The 22,650-nt window shown below is 38.4% G+C and overlaps 1 protein-coding gene across 2 annotated transcripts in view; it reads right to left on the reverse strand.

Moving 5' to 3' along the window:
* The window catches only part of LOC135108575 (uncharacterized), a 74,442-nt gene that overhangs the window by 16,639 nt on the left and 35,153 nt on the right, over positions 1-22,650 (reverse strand). For both annotated transcript variants that reach the window (XM_064019723.1, XM_064019722.1), the window contains one exon: positions 552-716. In XM_064019723.1, the coding sequence (XP_063875793.1) occupies positions 552-716 (165 nt within the window). The remainder of the gene's footprint in view (positions 1-551; positions 717-22,650) is intronic.

Genomic DNA, 22,650 nt, shown 5'->3' on the forward strand with positions numbered 1-22,650 from the left:
GCCAATGTGAGCATCACGTTGCACAAACTGGCAACTTGCTCCTCCTTGGTCTGAAAAATATCTGCTGGGAGAAAATAATTACATGGCAACTTGGGTTAGTCTCTCATATGTTTTTGAAAGCATAGAATAATTAATTCAGTGTCTGACATATTGACATATGGGTAAGTTATCTTTTTGTGACTGCTCCTTGCTTCAGCTAACAAAACAGCTGTGTTTGTTTTCAACAAGGTGTCCTATCGAGGTCACAAAAGATAACTTACCAGTATGCCAATATGTCAAACACTAAATCCATTACTCTATGCTTTCAAACACATACAAGGGATTAACCTAAGTTGCCATGTAGTTATTTTCTCCCAGCAGATTTTTTTTTTCAGACTGAGGAGGAGCAAGTTGCCAGTTTGTGCAATGTGATGCTCACGTCAGTGGGAGTTCTAATTACAAAGGTTGCTGATAGTACTTTCATATTAAATTAGTCATATAATCTCTACACCAGCAACTCACAAGTCAAAACTTATGTTTGCAGGTCTTAAAAAGGCTTGACACATACTAACCTGCAACAATTCATCAGCATCTCTGTCAGTTGCTCCTAGAAGATCTTGTGATAAAATGTCATGATACAGTGGTGTCTTTAATTGCATACCATGAAGAATGGACCTGAATTTTTTTCTGTCATCCACAGACAGACTTGGGACATTTCTGGTGATGACATCCATCATCTGTAAGCAAGAGATCAATGTAAGAGGAACACAATTAACTTCATTCTTTTGTTAAATACAAAAGACTTCAATGGTCATCATGGACTGAAATGCTCTTGCATGCATCTGAAGGCAAAGAACACACAGATTATTAACTTGGTAAAAAATCAATTCAAGAAAGGAAAATAGTTGAGCTTGTAAGAACTTATATATATATATATATATATATATATATATATATATATATATATATATATATATATATATATATATATATATATATATATATATATATATATATATATATATACAGCCTATAGATCAGTATTTCAATGGTACTATTGTGTAATACCTACTCTAACGATCACTTGACCAATAGAAGAAAGTTCATATACACTGCCTTCCTGAGTTTCATGCTTGCTTTTTTTTTGCTTTTGATTGGATTGCAAAACTTGAGGTATTGAAAATAATGAAAAAGCACTTATTCATTCTGCCCCATGAAGAAGCTGACTTTTTTTTCCCCACTTTACTCCCTTATCTCAAAATACAGCACCTGTGTGTGTGTGTGTGTGTGTGTGTGTGTGTGTGTGTGTGTGTGTGTGTGTGTGTGTGTGTGTGTGTGTGTGTGTGTGTGTGTGTGTGTGTGTGTGTGTGTGTGTGCGTGTGTGTGTGTGTGTGTGTGTATTTACCTAGTTGTGGTTTACGGGAGGGGAGTAATCACACAGTATCCTGTCTCTATATCTATCCAGTTTGGTCTTAAAAGCATGGACAGTTACGGCATTGATGTCTTCACTGAGTTCATTCCATTTGTTCACACTTCTATGAGGAAAACTATAGTTCTTGATGTCTCTTCTACAGTTAACTTTCTTCAGCTTACTTTGTCCCCTTGTACTCTGTGTATCTTAATTTCTAAAACATTTTTTGTCCACATTTTCCATACCATTTATCATTCTATAGATGTTTATTAAATCTCTCTCTCTCTCCTATTTTCAAGGGTAGGAATTTCCAACATTTTTAATCTCTCTTCGTAGGTCAACTTGCTCAACTCCAGAATCATCGTAGTGACTGCTCCTTGTACTCTTTCTAATTTTACAATATTCCTCTTTGTATGAGACCACACCATTGCCACATATTCCAATCTTGGTCTTATCATGGAAATCAACAACTTTTTTATCATTCCTTCTTCCAGATATGAGAATGCCAATTTTACCTTTTTAACAAATTTATCATCTCCAATAATTTCATCAATGTGTCTGTTCAGAGTAAAATTTTCAGCAACTGTTACTTCCAAATCCATTTCCTCTTTTAACTTTAACTTCACACCATCCATCTCATAATGATATTGTATTCTTTTCTTACTCTTACCAAACTCCATTACTTTACATTTACTTAAATTGAATTCCATTTGCCAAGATTTACTCCATTTATTTATCTTATTTAAATAATTTTGCAGTACCATACAGTCATTGTGTGTGTGTGCGCATGTAACTACCTACTTGTAATTTAGAAAGCCCGAGCTATGCTTCTCCATATCTACACTTGTCCAGCTTCTCTTTTAAAGTTGTGCACACTTGCTGCTGATACTACCTCTTCACTTAGCTTGTTCAAAACTTCTATATTTCTCTGTAGGAAACTATGTTTCTTTATGTTAATTAATCATGTTCCTTTTCCTAGTTTTTTGCTGTGTGAAATTGGTATTTCCTTCTTCTCTTAACAGTAGTTTCTCATTATCAATTTCTTCCACTCCATTTCACAATTTATATATCAGTATTAAATCTGCCCTTTATCTTCTTTGTTCCAATGTTGGCAGAATAATTTCCTCTTCAAATAATAATTTTTCCAGTTCTTGAACTGGAAGAATTAACATCCTTTGTATCCTAGATTTTTACATGTTTCTTCCTGTGGGGAGACTGCACTGACTCAGCATATTCCAACTTTGGTCTAATCATAGTGGTAATTATCTTTCTCATCATATCTTTATCCATGTAGTGGAATGCTATTCCAAAATTATCTCACCATTCTATATGTCTCTCTGAATATCCTTTCTACATGCTTCTCCAACTGTTGACTATCCTGTATTATCACTCCCGGTTCATTCTCTTTTTGTACTTTTAATATTTTGTCATTTCCCATTTCATATGTCCTTTTTGGTCTCTTTTCACTGTTGTGTACAGCAAGATGGCACAATGTGGGAATGAATGAGAAAAGAATGGTGAAAGGGAAGAGGGGGCAAGGGATGAGAAGGGAGACAGGCCCGGAACAAGGCTTAGGCTCATCCTGGTCACACGTACTCAACCTGAAACTCCTAAGATATTTATCTACGCAGTCACTTATATTTCCCATGTAAATTTCCTTACTTCCCCCTAACCATCCAATTTGAATCTCACCCAGTATTTAGTGGAAGAGGTGCCCTTGACAATAAAGTAATTAGTATTCATCTAGCCCCCCTAGTTTAATCAGTAGAACTTTTAGAAGTAAAGTGTTTTATTCCTGTAAAAACAGCGTGGGAAGCAGAGTGTGGGCAGGTGTGCATATGTATGTGTGTTCCCCCCAACCTTTTCCTTGTACCTCCCTCCCTTTAGCAGCAGAGCAGGAGAGTGGCGCACTTTCTCACACTCAGTTACTACCCAGCACTCGGATTGAGCAGACGTACTGAGACGTGCTCTAATACTTAAAGGAGGCTAGGGCAGGATAAGAATTAGTTGGGTCAGTTGCCTTAAGGGGATAAGTGAGTCATTACCGGCCATATGCCTCGGCCTACTTATATAGAATAGTAGTCAGCCAAAGAGGGTAGTTGTGTATAACACACTATACCTGGGAAGCTGGGAAGTGATTCCTTGGCTGCATGTTTGTGTGGGCCGAGCTCTTGCACAGTGAGCGGTGAATAACCCTCCTGTGTGTTCATGGAAACTCTTTTGTTGTAGTTTCTTGTGTCTCATTAGTGACCCTGTTTTGTCATGAAGGGCTAATGTCCAGCAGGCTTTTATACCTTGACCATATACTTGTTATTGTGTTATAACTGTTTTTCCTAGATGTGGTTGTTGATTCTTTCACAGTTGTGGGGGTTAATTGTTGTTAGAGTACTTCCCTTGTCTGTGGGTGGGTAAAAGGCTGGCAACCTCAATTAATGTGACCTGGTGTTATGACTGTTGTGAAAAGGGTGTAGTAAACACAAGGGACCCTGTACACCTGTCTTTGAGCCCGGAACTGATTCCAAGCAGTAGGTGGTCCAGGGAAGCTAGTCCAAGTGCGGCAGCTTTGTGAAGGGGCTGGGAATGGTGGTTGAAACATCACTTTTTCCCATTTCTATTACATGACATTTTTTCACATTAAATTCCATCTCCCATTTCTTACTCCAGTCCCTGATTTTATTCAAATCCTCTTATCAAATTTCAGTCTTTGTTGCTTCTTATATGTCTTTGTAATTTTGCATCGTCAGCAAACAAACTCATGTAACTCTTTACTACTTCAGGCATATCATTTACATAGATCAGGAAAAGTATTAGTGCCAGCACTGATCCTTCTGGTACTCCACTATCTACATTTCTCTATTTTGATTTTACATCTTTCACTACCATTCTCATTTCTCTTCCCTTTAAGTAGCTTTCCATCCAGCTTATTATCTTTCCATTGTGTGTGTGTGTGTGTGTGTGTGTGTATTCACCTAGTTGTATTGTACAGGGCACAAGCCAAAGTTCATTTTGTTTCATCTCCATGACCATATTTATCCAGTTTCTCTTAACACATGTGTACAGTTTGTCACAACTGCCTCTTCCTTCAAATCATTCCAGATTTCAATAGTTTAATATAGGAAGCTGTATTTCTTGATGTCGCTTGAACATCCACTCTTCTTTATTTTCTACACGTGTCCCCTCATCAGTCTCTTTCCTTCCTCTGTCTCTGGTACCAAGTCATTTCCGTCTATTCTTTCTATATTCATTACTAATTTGTACACTGTTATCAGGTCTCCTTTTTCTCTTCTCTTTTATAGTGTTGGTAATCCCATCTCTTCAAGTCTTTTTTCATAGCTTAAGTCTTTCAATTCTGGTACCATCTTTGTCACTATCCTCTGTATTCTTTCCAGTTTCTGTATTTTTTCTATGTAGAGCACAAACTACTGCTGTGTATTCCAATTTAGGTTGTATCATGCTTGTTATAATTTTCTTCACCATTTATCTAAACAGTTAAATGCCACCCTAATGTTTGTTAACAAGTTGTATGTAGAGCTGAATATTGGGTTTATGTGCCTTTCAGATAATAGTGTGTCCTGGATCATTACTTCCAAATCTTTTTTTTTTTATTACATTTGATTATTATTTCTCCTCCCATTTTGTAATTCCATGAAGATCTCTTTTTACTTTGTTTCTATTTCCAACAAATGGCATTTTCTGAAATTAGATTCTAGTTTTCATCTTTGGCTCCATGCATGTATTTTGTCAATATTCTTTTGTAACTCCTTGCAGCCATTTTCAATCTTTATTATTTTCATTATTTTTGCATCATCAGCAAAAAGGCTTATATAGCTATTTAGATCCTCTGTCATATCATTTACATATATTTGAAACATAATAGGTGTCAACACAGATCATTGTGGTACCCACTTGCCACTTCACACCAACTTGAATTTGGTGTCTCTGATTATTGTTCTCATTTTCCTCCCTTGTAAATAATCTTCCATCCACCTCAATGTTGCAGCCTTTAGTCCTCCTTCATTCTCTAACTTCCACATAAAACTTTTGTGGGGAGCTTTAACAAATGTTTTTTTGAGATCCAGGTATACCGCATCAACCCACTCATCCCTCTCTTGCACTCCATCTATTAATCTCATATTAAAGCTTAGTAGATTTGTGACACAGGATCTCCCTTTCCTGAATCCAAATTGCTTTTCTGTAGTTATCTTTTCATCTAAATATTGCACCCATCTATTTCACAAAGCTTGCTTACAATACTTGTTAATGACACTGGTCTGTAATTCAATGGTTCCATTTTATTTCCACCTTTGTATATTGGGACTATGTTAGGTCTTTTCCATTCCCTTGGTACTTTTTCCTTTTTTTCAATGATCTGTTGATTATATCCCAGTTGGGTTCCTCCACTTGTTCTCTGCTTTCTTTTGATATCCATCCATTTACTTGATCTGGTCCCATAGCCTTTCTAACATCCAGCTCTTCCAGCAGTTTCTTCATTTCTTGTTTCTTTACTTGTATCTCCTGTATTCCCTCATTCTGTGATACCACTTTCAGTGCCACAAAATTGGTTCCCTTTGTAAACAGAGATTGAAAACTTTCATTCATTAGTTCACTCATCTGCTCAGTAGTTTCATAAATTCTTCCTTCTCTTTTTAACTTGTTTATGTTGTCCCTATGCTTCATTTTTCCATTTACACATCTGTAGAAGAGTTTAGTCTCTTCCTTGCATTTTCTTACTGTCACTTTCATTTTTTTTTTCTTCTCTCCTTTTTATACCATATTTATTCCTTGTTTTACTGTATTCTTCCCTAGTACTGTATTTGTGTTCAATTTTCTCATCATTTTCCTCCATGCCATGTCTTTTTTTCTTTTTTGCTTCTACACACCTGGCATTATACCATTCATGTTTCCCAATTTTCACTTTATAACTTGGTACAAACTGTTGCATCCCCTCCCTATACTTGCTCAGAAATATCTCATATTTTTCTTGCACTACTTTTACCTTCAAATAGCTCTTTTCAGTTCATTTTCCATAAAATTTATTAAACTCTACAAAGTTTGCCTTAACATAGTTCTGTCTCCCATTACTGAATTGTTCATTCCTGTGCAATACTGTTTCCTCCTGTAGTACTATTTCTACTGTCACAAGATCACTTCTTCCCATTGGACTCACACAACGTATACTTGGTCTACTTTCTGGGGTTTTTGTACACACTAAGTCCAACTGTGATGGTTCTTCTCCTCTGCATCTTGTAGGCTTGTTCACCCATTGTCACACTGTATTCACCGCCACGGTATGCATAAGTTCTTTGCTCCATAACCTGACATTTCCTTTCACTTCCATCTCCTCCCAGTTAATTCCTTTAGTGTTGAAGTCACCTACTAAGAGCACTTTGTTACTTTTCCTTACCATTTCCTCTATACTATTTCTTGTTTCTAGTTGCATAGTTTCTATTGGTCTCCCATGCATTAGTTTTTGGTGGTATGCACATCACAATAACTTTCCTTTTTTTCACTTCCTTTTGATTTTAATCACAACACTCAGTTTCCGACATTCCATCACCATATTCCACTTCCTCAACAACAATATCCTCTTTTATCAATATCATCACTCCTCCTCCTCCCTTTCCTTTTCTGTCTCTCCTCAATGTGCTATAACCTTCCTTTGCAAATCTCATCTTTATTTCCTCTTTTAGTTTGGTTTCCATTAAACATACCACATCTGGCTTTAGGTAGTCTTTAAGTTCCAATAGGCTCGACACCAAACCATCTATATCTATACACATAATTTTCAAGCTTCCACTTGGTGATCTCCCATGGCATCTTTGTGCCACCATTTCCTCACTTTCATGTCCACAAGTTTCCAAATGAATCTCCTCGCTTGTTCCTGTGTTTTCTCCTTGTTTTTTGACTAAGCCTCTACTCTTAACTCTTTCAGTTTACAGTAAAATCCCTCTTATCCGGCATCAACGGGACCGCTGACATGCCGGATACTTGAATATTGCCGGATACTTGAATAGAAGTGAAATTATGTCCACAATCGCCACCCTACACTCACGCACCTTACCATAACAAAGATCAGCTGATCTTAATCAGCAGCTGATCTGATCAGCTGCTTAAGTGTGAGCACAACATGCTTCCTCTTTCCTACAACTTTAGGCATGATGAAGGCGTCAGGCGATAAATAGTACACACGCGGGACTGAGTCACTGAGTAAACACAGTGCAGTGGGCCACGGGTGGCGCAAAGCAGTGTGCTCTGGTGGCGAGGGGACAAAGTATGCCTCGTGCGGGAATTTTAATCGATTTTATGAGTACACATTGATTTTTTATTGATTTTAAGGCTTGAGGAAAAAGGTGCCGGATACTCGAATGCTGGATGAGAGGGATTTTACCGTGTTTCTCTCTTCTTCGTTCATGTCTCTTTTTATCCATACTCCCCCCATTCCTTCTACTTTTGCCAATATTCCTGTTCTGCTGCTGTTTGTGACATGAATCTTATTTTCATCAGTCTTGTTCCATTTTTGTTATACTTTCCAATCCAATAAACCTTTTCAATTTGTTCAACTATCTCCTCTCCTTCCTCCACAATTTCCACTCTAATTTCTTTAGTCTTTTTTACCTCTTCTTCCTCTCTAGCTATTTTCATGGGTACATTCTTCTCCTTGACTTCAAATACCACCACACATATCTTTCTCTGTACTGTCTCTCTTACAAGATTACTTTTTCTTTTATTATTTTAATCACTTGCTTTTCCATGTCCTTATTGTGCTGCTATTGGTGTTGCCTTATTATCTCCTCTATATCCACCTTTTGTTGTTCTCTCTTTTCTTTCTAACTTCTGCATTAATCTCTCTCTCTCTCTCGTAAAGCTTTCTTTAACTCATTCTCTTCCTTGAGTTTTTTTTATTTCTTCACAGTACTTTTTGTTTAGGCCCACTATTTTTGCCACCTTTTCTCTCAGTTCTTTGTTTTCTTTTTCTCTTTCCATTTCCCTCTTCTTCATCTCTATTATCTCATTCAATATCTTTTTTACACTATAACCACCTGCCTCTCTCTCTTCCTTCCACATCTTTATTATCACTGCTAAGTTATATATTTCTTCTCTTATTTTCACATTTTCCCCTTAAATTTTCCATCTTCGTTTATTTGTAGGAGCTACACTAAGGTTCTCATCCTTGAATCCTTAGAAAACATTTACTATGCCAGCTGCCATCTTCCCTGTTGATATTAGACAATGTTTTACCTTTCACTACTCTCCCATTTCATCCTTTCAGCCACTTCCTGATTTACACTTCACTTCCCCTGCAATCACACATCCATCAAGCTTGGCCCCCTGTACGACGAAAACCTAGGATGATCCTTGGAGCTCCTGTGGATGCATTTGATCAGCTGGGCAGCAAGTGCACAAGAGAGAGAGAGAGAGAGAGAGAGAGAGAGAGAGAGAGAGAGAGAGAGAGAGAGAGAGAGAGAGAGAGAGAGAGAGAGAGAGAGAGAGAGAGAGAGAGAGAGAGAGAGAGAGAGAGAGAGAGAGAGAGAGAGAAGGGGGGAGCTGCTTCTGTGACAGAAGGTGACTTTGAGCACAGTACTACATTTTTGTGTCGTACATAGTACAGTGGAACCTCGGTTTTTGAACTTAATTCATTCCTGAAAGCCCTTCAGAATCCAAAATTTTTGAAAACTTAAACTATTTTCCCCATAGGAATCAATGTAAAATGGATTCATCTGTTCCCAGACATCAATGTACCCTGCCTTAGCAGCTTATGATAGACACTTCCACAACCAAGATGGCTGCTTCAAAACGGTTGCTGAAGTAAAATGAAAGCTATCATAACCTATGTACATCTTGCTGCTGGGGAAAGCTACTGGAAAAATGCAGTTGTGCAGTACTGATGGCACTGTGGATCATTGAGAGAGCCACAGATGGATCAGGATTATTCTTGAGCACTGAAAACTGTTTGTTTACGTAGAGGATTTTCAACAGGATCACATTTACCTTATTTCAGATTTTTTATTTCTGTCTTACACGAAGTAAAGATTTCTAAAAACTATAAAACGGAAGCTTTTGCTACATCTTTTAATATCTGAAATCAAGTACCTTTGTTCTAGAACCAAATTATAATACTGCGATCAAAGCAATAATGACTTGAAAATTTTGTTGGAAAACTGAGTTGTTCGAAAAGGGAGGTGTTCAGTAACCAAGGTTCCACTGCATTTCGATGGAAACAGGCTCAGTCCTTTTCCCTTTTTTGGGCAAGTCCAGTGGCTGGTTGTGGCTCTGTCATGTATGTTTGTGTGTTATATGTTTATCAAATGCTACTAATGTCCAGGGTCGCAGCTGAGCTTGTCCAGAGTTAGAGGATAATACCATATTTCAGCAACGCTACAGCTATCTACTTCCTGGATTTCCACCAATTTTATAGGAGGTGGGAGTTGGTCTTTTGGAAGACTGTAAATATACCAACACCTGGCCAAAGTGAGTAATATCTCGGTTGGACAGTGGGTGGTTTCATTACTGTGGGCAGTTTATCCAGCAGGATATTAGCCTCCCCCAGTGTGTGTATCCTGTCTGTCCCCTAGAATGTGACATTAATTCTTTCCAACTTGGAGGATTAGTCATAGAGTTAAGCTGAGTGGCAGCCTCAGAGATCTGACAGTTGTAGATGACCACCAAGTGTCTGGATTTGTTGTGTTTGTGTTTCTGTCTTGCACTAAGCCATGTAGGTGGTGGCTTAGGGAAGGGGGGACTTACGAAAGCTGACCCCCGTTAATGGCAGCTGTGAAAGGGGCTGAACCTGGTTGTAGCAATATATATTAAGTAACCGTGAGAAAAATTGGATACTAGTTGTATGGAGCTAATAGATATAGAAAAAATAATAATAATAATAAAAAAATAGAAAACTTTACTAGTATTCAGTATTCTGTTTTCCTCCCATGAGCTTTTATGACCATCTTGATCCTGTCTCGCATGGAATCAGTGAGGTTAGTGCAAGTTTGCAGTGGTGTTCCCAGGATCCACAGGTTTTTGATGGTATCAATAAGGCATGGCACTGACATGGTATCTTCATTTTCTAGCTGCCATTTCATCTCTGCCCATGTTTTGTATCAGGTTGAGGTCTGGTGAGTTTCCTGGCCACTTGATGATGATGTTATGTTCCTCAAGACATTTTGTCACCTTTTTAGTTCTGTGGCATTGTGCATTGTCACGCTGGAAGAACCCAAACTGGTGCAGGTAAAAAAAAATAAGGTGCTCCTCCAAAGCTTTAATATAGTGGTGAGCATTCATAGTCGTGTTGGTGGGCAGCACATACAGCCTAGTCTTGCCCATTATTCCACTAAAGGACCCCAAGCCATGACAGAAGAAGGATGTTTCACTTTGATATACAGGGCTGATATCTGATGGACGACAAAGCCTCCAATTTCACTTGGCACCACACTGGAATGATGATTCATCACTGATCATCACCCTATGCCAGTCCTATGCAGTGCAGTGTTTGTGTTGGATAGCAAAATCCAGCTAAGCCTGACACATCCTGTGAGGGATGAGGGGTGATCTAGTGGCAGAGCGTAGTGGAAGCTTTAGGTGCTTCTGGCAGCAATCCTGAATAGTGCGACAAGCAACATGTTGTAAGAAGTTAGGGAGCCTGCTTTCATTGTTGTGGTGTAATATGAGGGGTTTTTTTTAACACCTCATGTTTTATAAGCTTACCTGTGGTCCTTGAAGTTTTATGAGTGAACCTAGATCCTGATTTTTGAGGAGGAACAGTGCCTAGCGCATGACCTTAAGCACGCTTGAAGAGTGAAAAGAGGGATCTCATGCTATGCCCTGTCCTTGCACTTATTTCTTTTACAGTTAAGTTTGCCTCCCTTAACCCAATGATATGGACCTTCTCAGTATCACTCATCTTGCCTGAAGCCATCATTAAACACAAACTGAAAAAAATGCAGCCTTAAATAGTGGCAAACCAACAACTAGGTCAAAAGTAAAACCAGGTCCTCTGAAAGTGGATCCTCTCACTCTGACAATATGGAGACCACTGAGCTATTAATCACATAAAACATATAACTGGCAATCCTGTAACATGGTGAGGTATAATAACTTGCCAAAACTAACCACTACAGCACAGTAGGCTGTGACAAGGAAAATGACTTCAAAGGTACTGGAGATGGCCTTATATCATTTTTTTTTTCACAGGTACTGTGTATATGTACATACATACATACATAATATATATATATATATATATATATATATATATATATATATATATATATATATATATATATATATATATATATATATATATATATATATATATATATATATATATATATATCTTTGTTTTAGGAACTGGCACTCATGTGCCAGTTCCCGAATGAGATGTCAAAACAATCATCTAAAATTGGAGGATAAGAGTCTTGAAACCTCCCTCTTCAAAGAGTTCAAGTCATAGGAAGAAGGATATAAAGAAGCAGGCACAGAGTTCCAGAGTTTACCAGAAAAGGGATGAATGATTGAGTATACTGGTTAACCCTTGCATTGCAGATGTGAGCAGAATGAGGGTGAGAAAAAGTAGTCTTGTGAAGTGGACCATGCAGTTATAAAGATCAGAGGAGCAGTTAGCATGAAAATAGCAGAAGATAGCAAGAGATGCAACATTGCAGGTGATGAGAAACAGACATAGCAGAGAAGTTGATAAGACAAAATGTTTTTGATTCCACCCACTCTAGAAAAGCAGTGTGAGTGGACCGCCATACATGTAAAGTGTACTCCATAAATGGACAAATAAGACCCCTGTACAGAATTACCAATTGGGAGGTGAGAAACCTGGCAAAGATGACTCAGAATGCCTAATTTTACAGCTCTTTTATTTAAAGATTAGATGTGAAGTTTTCAATTTAAATTACTAGCAAAAGACTGAAGATCTTTAATGTAAAAGAGGGAGATAATTGAGTCTCACTGAAGAAGAGGGGATAGTTGTCTAGAAGATTGTTTAGGTGATAGATGGAGGAATTGAGATTTTGAAGCATTGAACATTACTAAATTTGCTATGCTGAAATCAGAAATTTTAGAATGATCAGAAAGCAGATATTCTGAGGTTCCCCTGCACGAGTTGTTTAATTCCTGAATGGTTGTATAAGAAAATAGGGAAAATTGTAAAGTGGTTTCATCAGTGTAGGAGTGGACAAGACACGAAGTGAGTTAGTAGATCATTGATGAATTACAAGAGAGTGGGTGACAAAACAGAATCCTGAGGAACACCACTGTAAATAGACTTAAAACTTTCTATCACAGAAGCAATAGAACAGTCAGAAAGAAAAACTTGAGATTAAGTTACAGAGAGAAGGATATAGGCCATAGGAGGATAGTTTGGAAATCTTGTGCCAGATTCTGTTAAAAGCTTTTGGTATGTCTACAGTAACAATGAAAGTTCTGCTAAAATCCTTAAAGGATGATGACCAAGACTCAGTAAGGTGGACCAGAAGATTACTAGCAGAGCAGGCATGATGGAACCCATACTGATGATCAGATACCTAAGGTTGTGAAGTGATAGATGTTTAAGAATCTTCCTATTGAGGATAGATTAAAAAAAATTCAGAGAGCAGGAAAATTAAAGCAATGGGATGGTAGTTTGAGGAATTAGAGAGGTCACCCTTTTTAGGAACAGGCTGAACTTCCAGCAAGAGTGAAAGGTAGATGTTGAAAGAGTTGGGAGTTTGACTAGACAAGGTACAGTTTCAGAGAATAATAGGAAGGATCCCATCAGGTCCATAAGCATTCTGAGGGACCCAGTGAGGGCATGGAAAACATCATTGTGAAGGATCCTAATGGGTAGCATAAAGTAGTCAGAGGCTAGAGGAGAGAGAGAGGAACAAGCCATGATCACCCAAGGTAGAGCTTTTAGCAAAAGTTTGAGCAAAGACTTCACCTTTAGAGATAGATGAGATTGCAGTGATGCCATAAGATCAAAATACAGGTGGAAAAGATGGAGAGGCAAAGTTATTGGAGATGTTTTTGGCAAGGTGGCACAAGTCATGAGAAGAGTAAAATATGGAAAGAATTTGACATTTTCTATTGACGAAGGAGTTTTGGGCTAGTTAGAGAGCAGTCTCAGTATGACTGCAGGCATAAACATAAACTGCATGAGATTCAGGTGATGGAAAGCTCAAGTATTGTCTGTGGGATGCCTCTCTGTCATGCACAGAACAAGAACAGGCTGAGTTAAACCTAGGTTTGGAAAGTTTAGGGCAAGAGAAAGGGTGAGGGATGTACACCTCCATGCCAGAAACTATCATCTTTGTTGTACACTCACCTCATAGAAATGGGTCTCTGACATGGGAGCAGTAGTCATTCCAAGGAAAATCAGGATAATACCTCTTTGGTCCCTTCAATAAGTGAAGACCAAATACCAGTAGAGCAGCTTTGACAAAACCAATACTGGTGATCAGATAGAAGGTTGTGAAGTGATAGGTGTTTAAAATCTTCCTGTTCAGAATAGATTCAAAAACTTTACATGGGCAGGAAATTAAAGCAATAAGATGGTAGTCTGAGGGATTAGAACAGTCATCCTTTTCAGGAACAGACTGAATGTAGACAAACTTCCAGCAAGAAGGAAAGGTAGATGTTGATAGACAGAGTTGAAAGAGTTTGACCAGGTAAGATTGGAGGCACAGTTTTTGAGAACAATAGGAGGCACTCCATCAGGTTCATAAGCCTTCCAAGAGTTTAGGCCAGCAAGGGCATGGAAAACATCATTGTGAAGGATTTTAAAAGGCAGCATGAAGCAGTTTTAGTGTGAAGGAAAGAGAGGAACAAGCCCTCAATCATCTTGGGAAGAGTTTTAGCAAAGGTTTGAGCAGAGTTCAGCTTTACAAATAGATGAGATGGCATCAGGTTGGAATAAAGGAGTAAAAGATGAAGAAGCAAAGTTATTGGAGATATTTTTAGGAATATGCCAGAAGTTACAAGGTGTGTTATATCTTGGAAAATTTGGACTTTCTAATAATGAAGGAATTTTGGCTAGTTGAACAGATGGCATGATTCCAGGCAAAAATATAAAGCACCTGAGATTCAGGTGATAGAAGGTTTAAAAACTTTTTGTGGGCCACCTCTCTATCATATATAGCATGAGAACAGGCTGTGTAAAACCAAGGTTTTGAAGGTTTAGGTCGAGGGAAAGAGTGAGGAATGTACACCTCCATGCCAGACACTATCACCTCTGTTATGCGCTTGGCACACAGAGATGGGTCTCTGACACAGAACCAGTAGTCATTCCAAGGAAAATCAGCTTAATACCTTCTCAGGTCCCTCCAACTAGCAGAAGCAAAACACCTGAGGCACCTCTGCTTAGGGGGATCCTGAGGAGGGATTGGAGCAATAGGACAAGATTCAGATACGAGATTGTGATTGGAGGACCCCAATGGCCTCAGCAAAGCAGAAAAATTAGATGGTAGAAAAAGGTCAAGAATGTTGGGTATATCTCCGAGACAGTCAGGAATACGAGTAGGGTGTTGCACTAGTTGCTCTAGGTCATGGAAGATAGCAAAGTTGAAGGTTAGTTCACTAGGATGGTCAGTGAAGGGAGAGAAAAGCCAAAGCTGATGGTGAACATTGATTTCTCCATGAACAAAGATCTCCACAAAAGGGAAGAGAGTCAGAATGTATTCAACTTTGGAAGTTAAGAAGTCAAAGAATTTCTTATAGTCAGATGAGTTACGTGAGAGGTATACAGCACCGATAAATTTAGTTTGAGAGTGACTCTATAGTCATAGGCAAATGGTGGTAAGTTCAGAAGATTCAATAGCATGGGCACGAGAGCAAGTTAGGTTGTTGCGCATATAGTCCAGCTTTGGACTCAAGATGAGGATAAAGAAAGTAGGAGGGAACAGAAAAGGGGCTACTGTCAGTTGCCTCAGACATTTGTGTTTCAGTGAGGAAAAGAAGATAAGATTTAGTAGAGGAGAGGTGGTGTTCTACAGATTGAAAATTAGATCTAAGACCACAAATGTACAAGTTAATAAAAAATTTAGAGGAGTAATTATCATTTCAGCAGGTGTCTACTGCCTCCTCCAACCACCATTAACTAACCTGTGTTAGTTAATGGTGGTTCACCTGAGCACACTCCATCATCAGGAATGGTGGTTCACCTGAGCACACTCTGCCATCAGGAAGGCTGGACATTTATTGTTGCATAATAGGCACCTGATATCTGCAACATTTAACACACTCTCCAATCACCTTATGTACTGCTGTAGTACCTTTGATAGTCCAATACCTTTCCCTTAGTGAGCACAAGATATGTTCACGTCCAACATTCTCATGACAGTCTCTGACAATTATATCAGTTACATGATGTTTATTTGGGAAGATCACTGAGAACTTAATATCACAACTAAGTGAAGCATTTGCATGTTTACCTCCTACTCTTAGCAAGCCATTATGTAGGAATGGTTTTAACTTGATAATTGGACTCCTCCTTTTCACATTCTCATTCCTCCTCAAAGCGTTCAATTCCTCATGAAAAGTTTCTTCCTGAACTAACTTGACAACTGCTCTCCCTACTTCCTTTTAAATCCTTTAGTGAGATATCCATTGTCCTCCTTATCACTCCTTTTCCCTTAAAATATTCTTCAAGCCAGCCATTAAACTGCCTTCTTCAACTTATTCCAACTTGAGTAGTATTGCAATAGTTTGGTAATAGGGTTGGTATTACTTAAAGCATTACTAGCAATAGTAAACTTCTTAATCTCTAAATCCCCATCATTCAATGATATCACTGCAAATTCACAAGGCCATTCATCTTCCTCTTTGTACAAGAAATCTGGACCCTTGAGCTACTATTCACTCTGACATCCTCTAGATGCATCATCTGTTGGATTCAGGGCAGAATTAATATAACTCCGTTGCTCCACTTGTGAGCCATCATGGATGACACAGACAGTTAGTCTCAAAGGTATGAAATCTAGCCTATCATTTCTGATATACCTCAAAACAGTGGTACTATCAATCCAGAAAACTATTCTTTCTATTGGTACTTCTAGGGTCTTTGCAATGATGTGATTAACCCTGACAGTAGTCACAGCTGCCAACAACTTGAGGCAAGGAACAGAGTTTACCTTCAGTCGTGTCACATGCTTTACCAAACAAAAATTCATAGTGGACATCACCATTTACATAAGCTAATCTTGAAAATGACACACTTCCATACCTTTTGCTAGCATCACAGAAATTATGTACTTGACATGAAATAAAGGGGCCCAAAATCTTTGGGCTTTATGCACTTACACTTTATCCAGAGTGATCTTGATCAGTACAGGCATAAACTTAATCTTTTTTTTTTTTATAGGAAAGGAACTGGGCAAGAAAAACAGTGAGGTGCTGGTGTCCAAGGGGTTAAAAGCAGTTGTCAAAAATTAAAAGATAAGTAAGTGTCTTGAAACCTCACTCTAGAAAAGTTCATGTGATAGAATGGAGGAAATACAGAAGCAGGAATAGAGTTCCAGAATTTACCAGAGAAAGGGAAGAAGGATTGAGAATATTAGTTAGCACTTACATTAAAGAGGTGGACAGAATAGGGGTAAAAGAAGAAAGTCTTGTGCAGGAAGGCCACAGGAGGAGGGGAGGCATGCAGTTAGCAAGATCAGAAGTGCAGTTACCATGAAAGTAGTAATACAAGATAGCAAGAGATCCAACATTGTGGGAATGAGAGAGAGGCTGAAAAAAGCAAGAGATGCAACACTGTGGTTGATGAGAATGAGGCTGAAGACAGTTAGTTAGAGGAGAGTAGTTGATAATATGAAAAGCTTTTGATTCCACCTTGTCCAAAAAGAGCAGTATGAGTGGAACCCCCTCAGACATAGGAGTACATGGACGGATAAGGCCCCTGTACCGGGTTAGCAGCTGGGGGGTGAGAAAAACTGACAGAGACGACTCAGAACACCTAACTTAATAGAAGCTGTTTTAGCTAGAAATGAGATGTGATTAACCCTGACAGTAGTCACAGCTGCCAACAACTTGAGGCAAGGAACAGAGATTACCTTCAGTTGTGTCACATGCTTTACCAAACAGTGTAGAAGAGGGAAACAGCCGAGTGTCATTGAAGAGGGGATAGTGATCTGAAGGTTATGTCAAGTTGATAGATGGAAGAATTGAGTTTCTGAGGCACTGAACAATACTAAGTTTGCTCTGCCCCAATAAAAAATTTTAGAGAGATCAGAAGGCAGGTGTTCTATGGTTTCCCTGCATGATATGTTTATTTGAGGGGTTGGACTAAAAAAAAAAAGTGAAAAATGCAGAGTGGTGTCATCAGCATAGGAATGGATAGAACAAGTCTGGTTTTGAACAGGGGTTTTCAAAGTGGTAGATGTTGATCCCCAGGAGTCGATGGGACCATCCAAGGGGTCGATGAATAGCCAAAGGGTCATTCACTGGCCACCAGGTGGCCAGTGAATGTTTACTGCTGGGAGCGAAGGGATCACCAAAGTCTCCAATTTGAAATTTTCAATAATAATTTGTAAAAATCTGAAGAATATCAGACACCATTGATAAAAAAAAATATATATATTAATTTCTTGAATTCAGACAATGGGTCAATTTTTTTTTTCAGTAAATCATTCAGAATTTAAGCAGCACTGGCAACACTACCTTCAAGCAACCCTCACCCTCATGGTCTCTCACAGCTCTACTGTCCATACAGGATGCATTCCTGTCTGTCCCATACTCAGTGAGCAAGGGTATCCCACACCCCATCCCACCCACGTCTCTCTCACTGTCTTCCATACATTAGTTCAGTGGTATATGAGGTATATCATAAAAGTGGTCCATGAACTGATTATTGTGACAAGTTGAAAATTATGTGTAACAGACATAATGGCTACTGTTGCTAAGAGGAATGTCAACAGTATTCTCAGGAATATTTCAAATATTCCTGAGAATACTTCATTACTTCATTAACCAGTGACACCATGTCACTGTGTCTCTTGTGTGAAAGGACTTTCAGTAATGATGTCATGAAACTTGCAAAAATGAAGGGTCACCTTGAAAGGGTTCACTCTGATAAGAAAAACAAAGACCTTGACTATTTCAAGACATTGAAAGAAAACTCATAAGTCAATCAGATCAAGATTTTTTTCAAAGCACCAGACATTGCTGATACTGAAGGAGATTTGAAACCCTCAGACATCTCCCTCATGATAGCAAAGAAAGGAAAGGCACACACTATTGGTGAGAAAATCACAATCCCAGCCATTAAAGAAGTAATAGAAACTGTTATGAAGAATCAATTCTGAAAAAATGCCATTAAATAACAGTACAGTGCAAAGAAGAATTGATGAAATAGCAGATGATGTGGAAAAACTTTGGTATCTGAACTTCAGGATAGTAAACTATCCTTACAACTTGATAAGTCAACTTCTGGCAGGTCTAATCTTCTCATGGCCTATGTGAGATATTACAAAGTCAAAAGAACATTATTGATAAAATAACAAAAAAATAAAAAATAAAAAATAAATAAAAAATTATCATCAGTTTTGTAAGGATATGAGAGCATAAATTTGTGTTTTTAATAAACAAATTAGATTCCATGCAATGCACATCTATTTTGTCTGTGTTTACATCCTTGAGCCAGCATTGTCCCACCACTCCCACTCAGCAGCACCTCCTTTCCTGTCCTTTTCTTTAGTATGGAGAAGATGACCCATAAGGCTGAAAAGACCAATAAGAGGAAACCCGCCTGAACCAATGGCGAGACTTTCCTTCCTCACCCAGTCAATATTATGCGAAAAGATGGGCTTCACTCATTCTGCGGCACAAAAAAGCTGCACAGGGCTCTTTTATTAAGAAGGTAAATGAGTCATGCCAACAACAGGACACAAGAAGACCCAAGGTAGTCATTGCTGCAGACCTCCATTTTCCATTGGGTAAATAACACTGTAATTAATACTTTAATTGCCTGTGTCAGTGCATCACTCCTTCCCGTGGGACCATCCAAGGCATCTCCTGCCATATATATCACAAATACACTCCTGCAGATCTAGTCTATATATATCCAACAGTTCAGTGTCATTCAGGTCATCGAAAACATCCTTATGGAAATGATAATTCAAGTGGTGAGCTTGGCCTCAACGGTTGGCTCTTTGGTTAACTTAGTCTTAACATAACTCTTATAGTTATGCTACCTATGGACCTGTCTTAAATTTCAGACCTAGACTCAGCACAACTTGGGAAATTAAGCACAGCCCCAAGCATAAGAGCTTGTTTGAGTCAAATTTCTATAGTTAAGAATCTTTGTTAACATGGTCCCAGGAATTTTTTTTTTCCCATCCAGGACTTAACCTACTTGCTTCTTGCATAATCCATCTTCCATTCACCAGGGTTGGTGCAACCATTTTAAGTGGATCATACATTGAACTAACAACTGACAGCAATCTTCTCTCTGTCATGGGTTTGTTGTTGTCTTTCACAGATATTGTAAGGGTGTCTGACTCAGCATTCTAATACATTCCTAGTGCTTTTTCCATGGGCAAAGTCACAACATAGATCCAGTTCTTTCATGAGCTGTTAATCCAACTCAAATACACATCAAAATCAGTTAATGGAAAATCTGGTTACCTATAATCTTAAAAGTTCAATATCCAGGGCTGAAGTCCACATATTTAATGTTGATGCCACTCACTACAAGTCATTCATAAGAGCATTAGACAATAAGCTCACTGATGAAGAGGAAAAGCTTCTTTATTTGGAACAGTACACTTCTGTAATTGTCAGAGTTTGTAGTCAAATGGCAACATCAGCAGGATATAAAGAAATCAGATGACTTTTGGAGCCAAAGTATGGTAATGAAGAAGCCAAAGCAACAGCTTATGCTAATAGGATAATGGAGTGGCCATGCCTGAAAGGTAATGATGTTGATAGTTTTGATAGCTTCTCTATCATGTTCAAAACATGTCCTAATGCATTATCAGGAGGCTCACAAGGAGCCAAGGAAATAGACCACTCTAGGACAATGAAAAAAATGTTGAGAAAATACCAGTGTCCATACAAGACAAGTGGCTTGAAAAGGTGCATTTATATTCTGTATACCACTTATGTTTATAAGAAAATAATGTTGCAGAAAGTAATCCATGTCAGATCAGTGTCAAGAATTAAAGTCCAGCTAGATATGGGCAGTTTCAATTACACCTTAAGTATGATATGGGCAGGTGCTCCTACATATTGGATATTAAAAGAATGTGTAGGGAATCAAACGAGCCCCTATTCAGAATATTCCAAGAGTCCCTAAAGCAAGGCTAAATACCAACAATGTGGAAAAAGAAAAATATTGCTTCTTTGTATAAAAAGGGAAATAAGCAGTGTCCATTGTATTACAGACCTGTCTCACTCACCAGTGTAGTAAACAAATTAATAGAACAACTGAGAGGAAAACATGAAATGGTGAGAGAATTCAGATTAAAAAGAATAACAAGCATACCAAAACTGCTATTATGAGTAGCAGAAACTATACAAGAGAGAAACAGATGGGTAGACAGTATTTATTTGAATTTCAAGAAAGCTTTCAACAGTGTACCACACAATAGACGTATGTGGAAATTATAACACTTAGGAGGTATTCAGGGAAAATCATTGGAATGAAAAAAAGATTTTCTGGATGGAAGAGAAATGAGGAAATACTAAGAAGAAAATGCTCATCCTGGAGAAATGTAATAAGCAAAGTCCCACAAGGATCAGTGTTAGCACCAATCATGTTCTTGATATATGTCAATGATATAGATACTAGTATTGGAACAGACTTACTATATGAACATATTTGCTGATGATGCAAAGTTGTAAAGGAAAATAAATGATGAAAGCTCCTGTAATGAGTTACACAAAGACTTCACAGGACTCTATGAATGGAGTAAGAAATAGCAAATGGATTTTAATGTTGATAAATGTCATGTGGTAAAATTTGGCAGAAATTCAGAGACCTGATTGGAATTATAAATTAAAAAAACAACACAAATCAAAAGTATATGGAAAGGAAAAAGACTGCAGTACATTCAAAGATATGATCATCTGGCAACTCACAGAAATACCAGACCCACCATTAACAAAGAACACGAGTTTCAGGAAAAAATAACATAACTTATTCAAACAGGAGGCACGCCATGAAGAAATAACGTAACTTATTCAAACAGAAGGTATGCCATCATCACACTACAAAGATATCCCCTGTCACACACAAGCTGTAGAAGATTAATTCATTTAGTAACAGAAGCATCAGAACATCTGTGGAGAAGCAGAAAGAGGAGTCATTGTGAATACATTGGAATCAAGGAACAACCTCCTGAAGTTTGACACCAAGGAGCAATTCAAAATATAAGTATATCCAGCAATGGAAAGGTGAATGGGCTGGAGAATGGCTGGAGCTTGATACACAGCCACCTCTTGGTGGTGAATTCTGGGAGATTTTCATGCCCAAAGAAGGCGCATTGCTGTCTTCACCAGCGTATTTTGGAGAAGGGGAAGGTGACCGAGAGTAACTTAACCTCTCATGACGAGTAGAACGGCTCTTAGATCTGGATCTTTCTTCATGTTTACTCCCCTTGTGTAGTCCCTTTACCTTAGCTGAGGTGCGTGGCATGCTGGTAGTTCTGAATCTCTCAGGACTGGGGCAAGCATCAGAAGGCGTCCTAGACATGGCGGCTAATGTTAACAAGATGCCACCCCTTTTAACAGCAGTTCCTTTTATAACCCCACGGGTGCCTTAACCTCACACACAGGGTAACTTTAAATCAAAAACTCCTTCCTTATAATAATCTGGGAAGTCAAATGCCCCCAGGCTTGTAAATAAGGCAATATTCCTCTTGCCCCAATAATGGGTAACAAGATGGAACCATCTCGCACCTATGTCGGCTCACGAGTGCCCAAATATTGTTATATATATATAGCATAAAATATTTGCAAATAATCCGCCTTATACCAAGTAACGGATATCATATAACCAATAATCCGCCCTTATACAAGGTAACGGATATTTATAGTCCATAATCCGCCCTTAAATCAGGTAACGGATTCAAGTAGGCAACACTCCGCCCTTATCAGGTAACGGATATCCATAGGCAATACTCCGCCCTATAATCAGGTAACAGATGACTCAAGACAATATTCCACCCTTATAACAGGCAATGGAAACCATAATACACAATCCAAACAAGAAAACTGTAATATTCCTATCACTCCTTGATAACAGAAGTCGTAACAACAGAACAGGAGGCGGGACTGACGTC

This window comes from Scylla paramamosain, chromosome 17 (genome assembly GCF_035594125.1).
Source record: "Scylla paramamosain isolate STU-SP2022 chromosome 17, ASM3559412v1, whole genome shotgun sequence".
Classification (NCBI taxonomy): domain Eukaryota; kingdom Metazoa; phylum Arthropoda; class Malacostraca; order Decapoda; family Portunidae; genus Scylla; species Scylla paramamosain.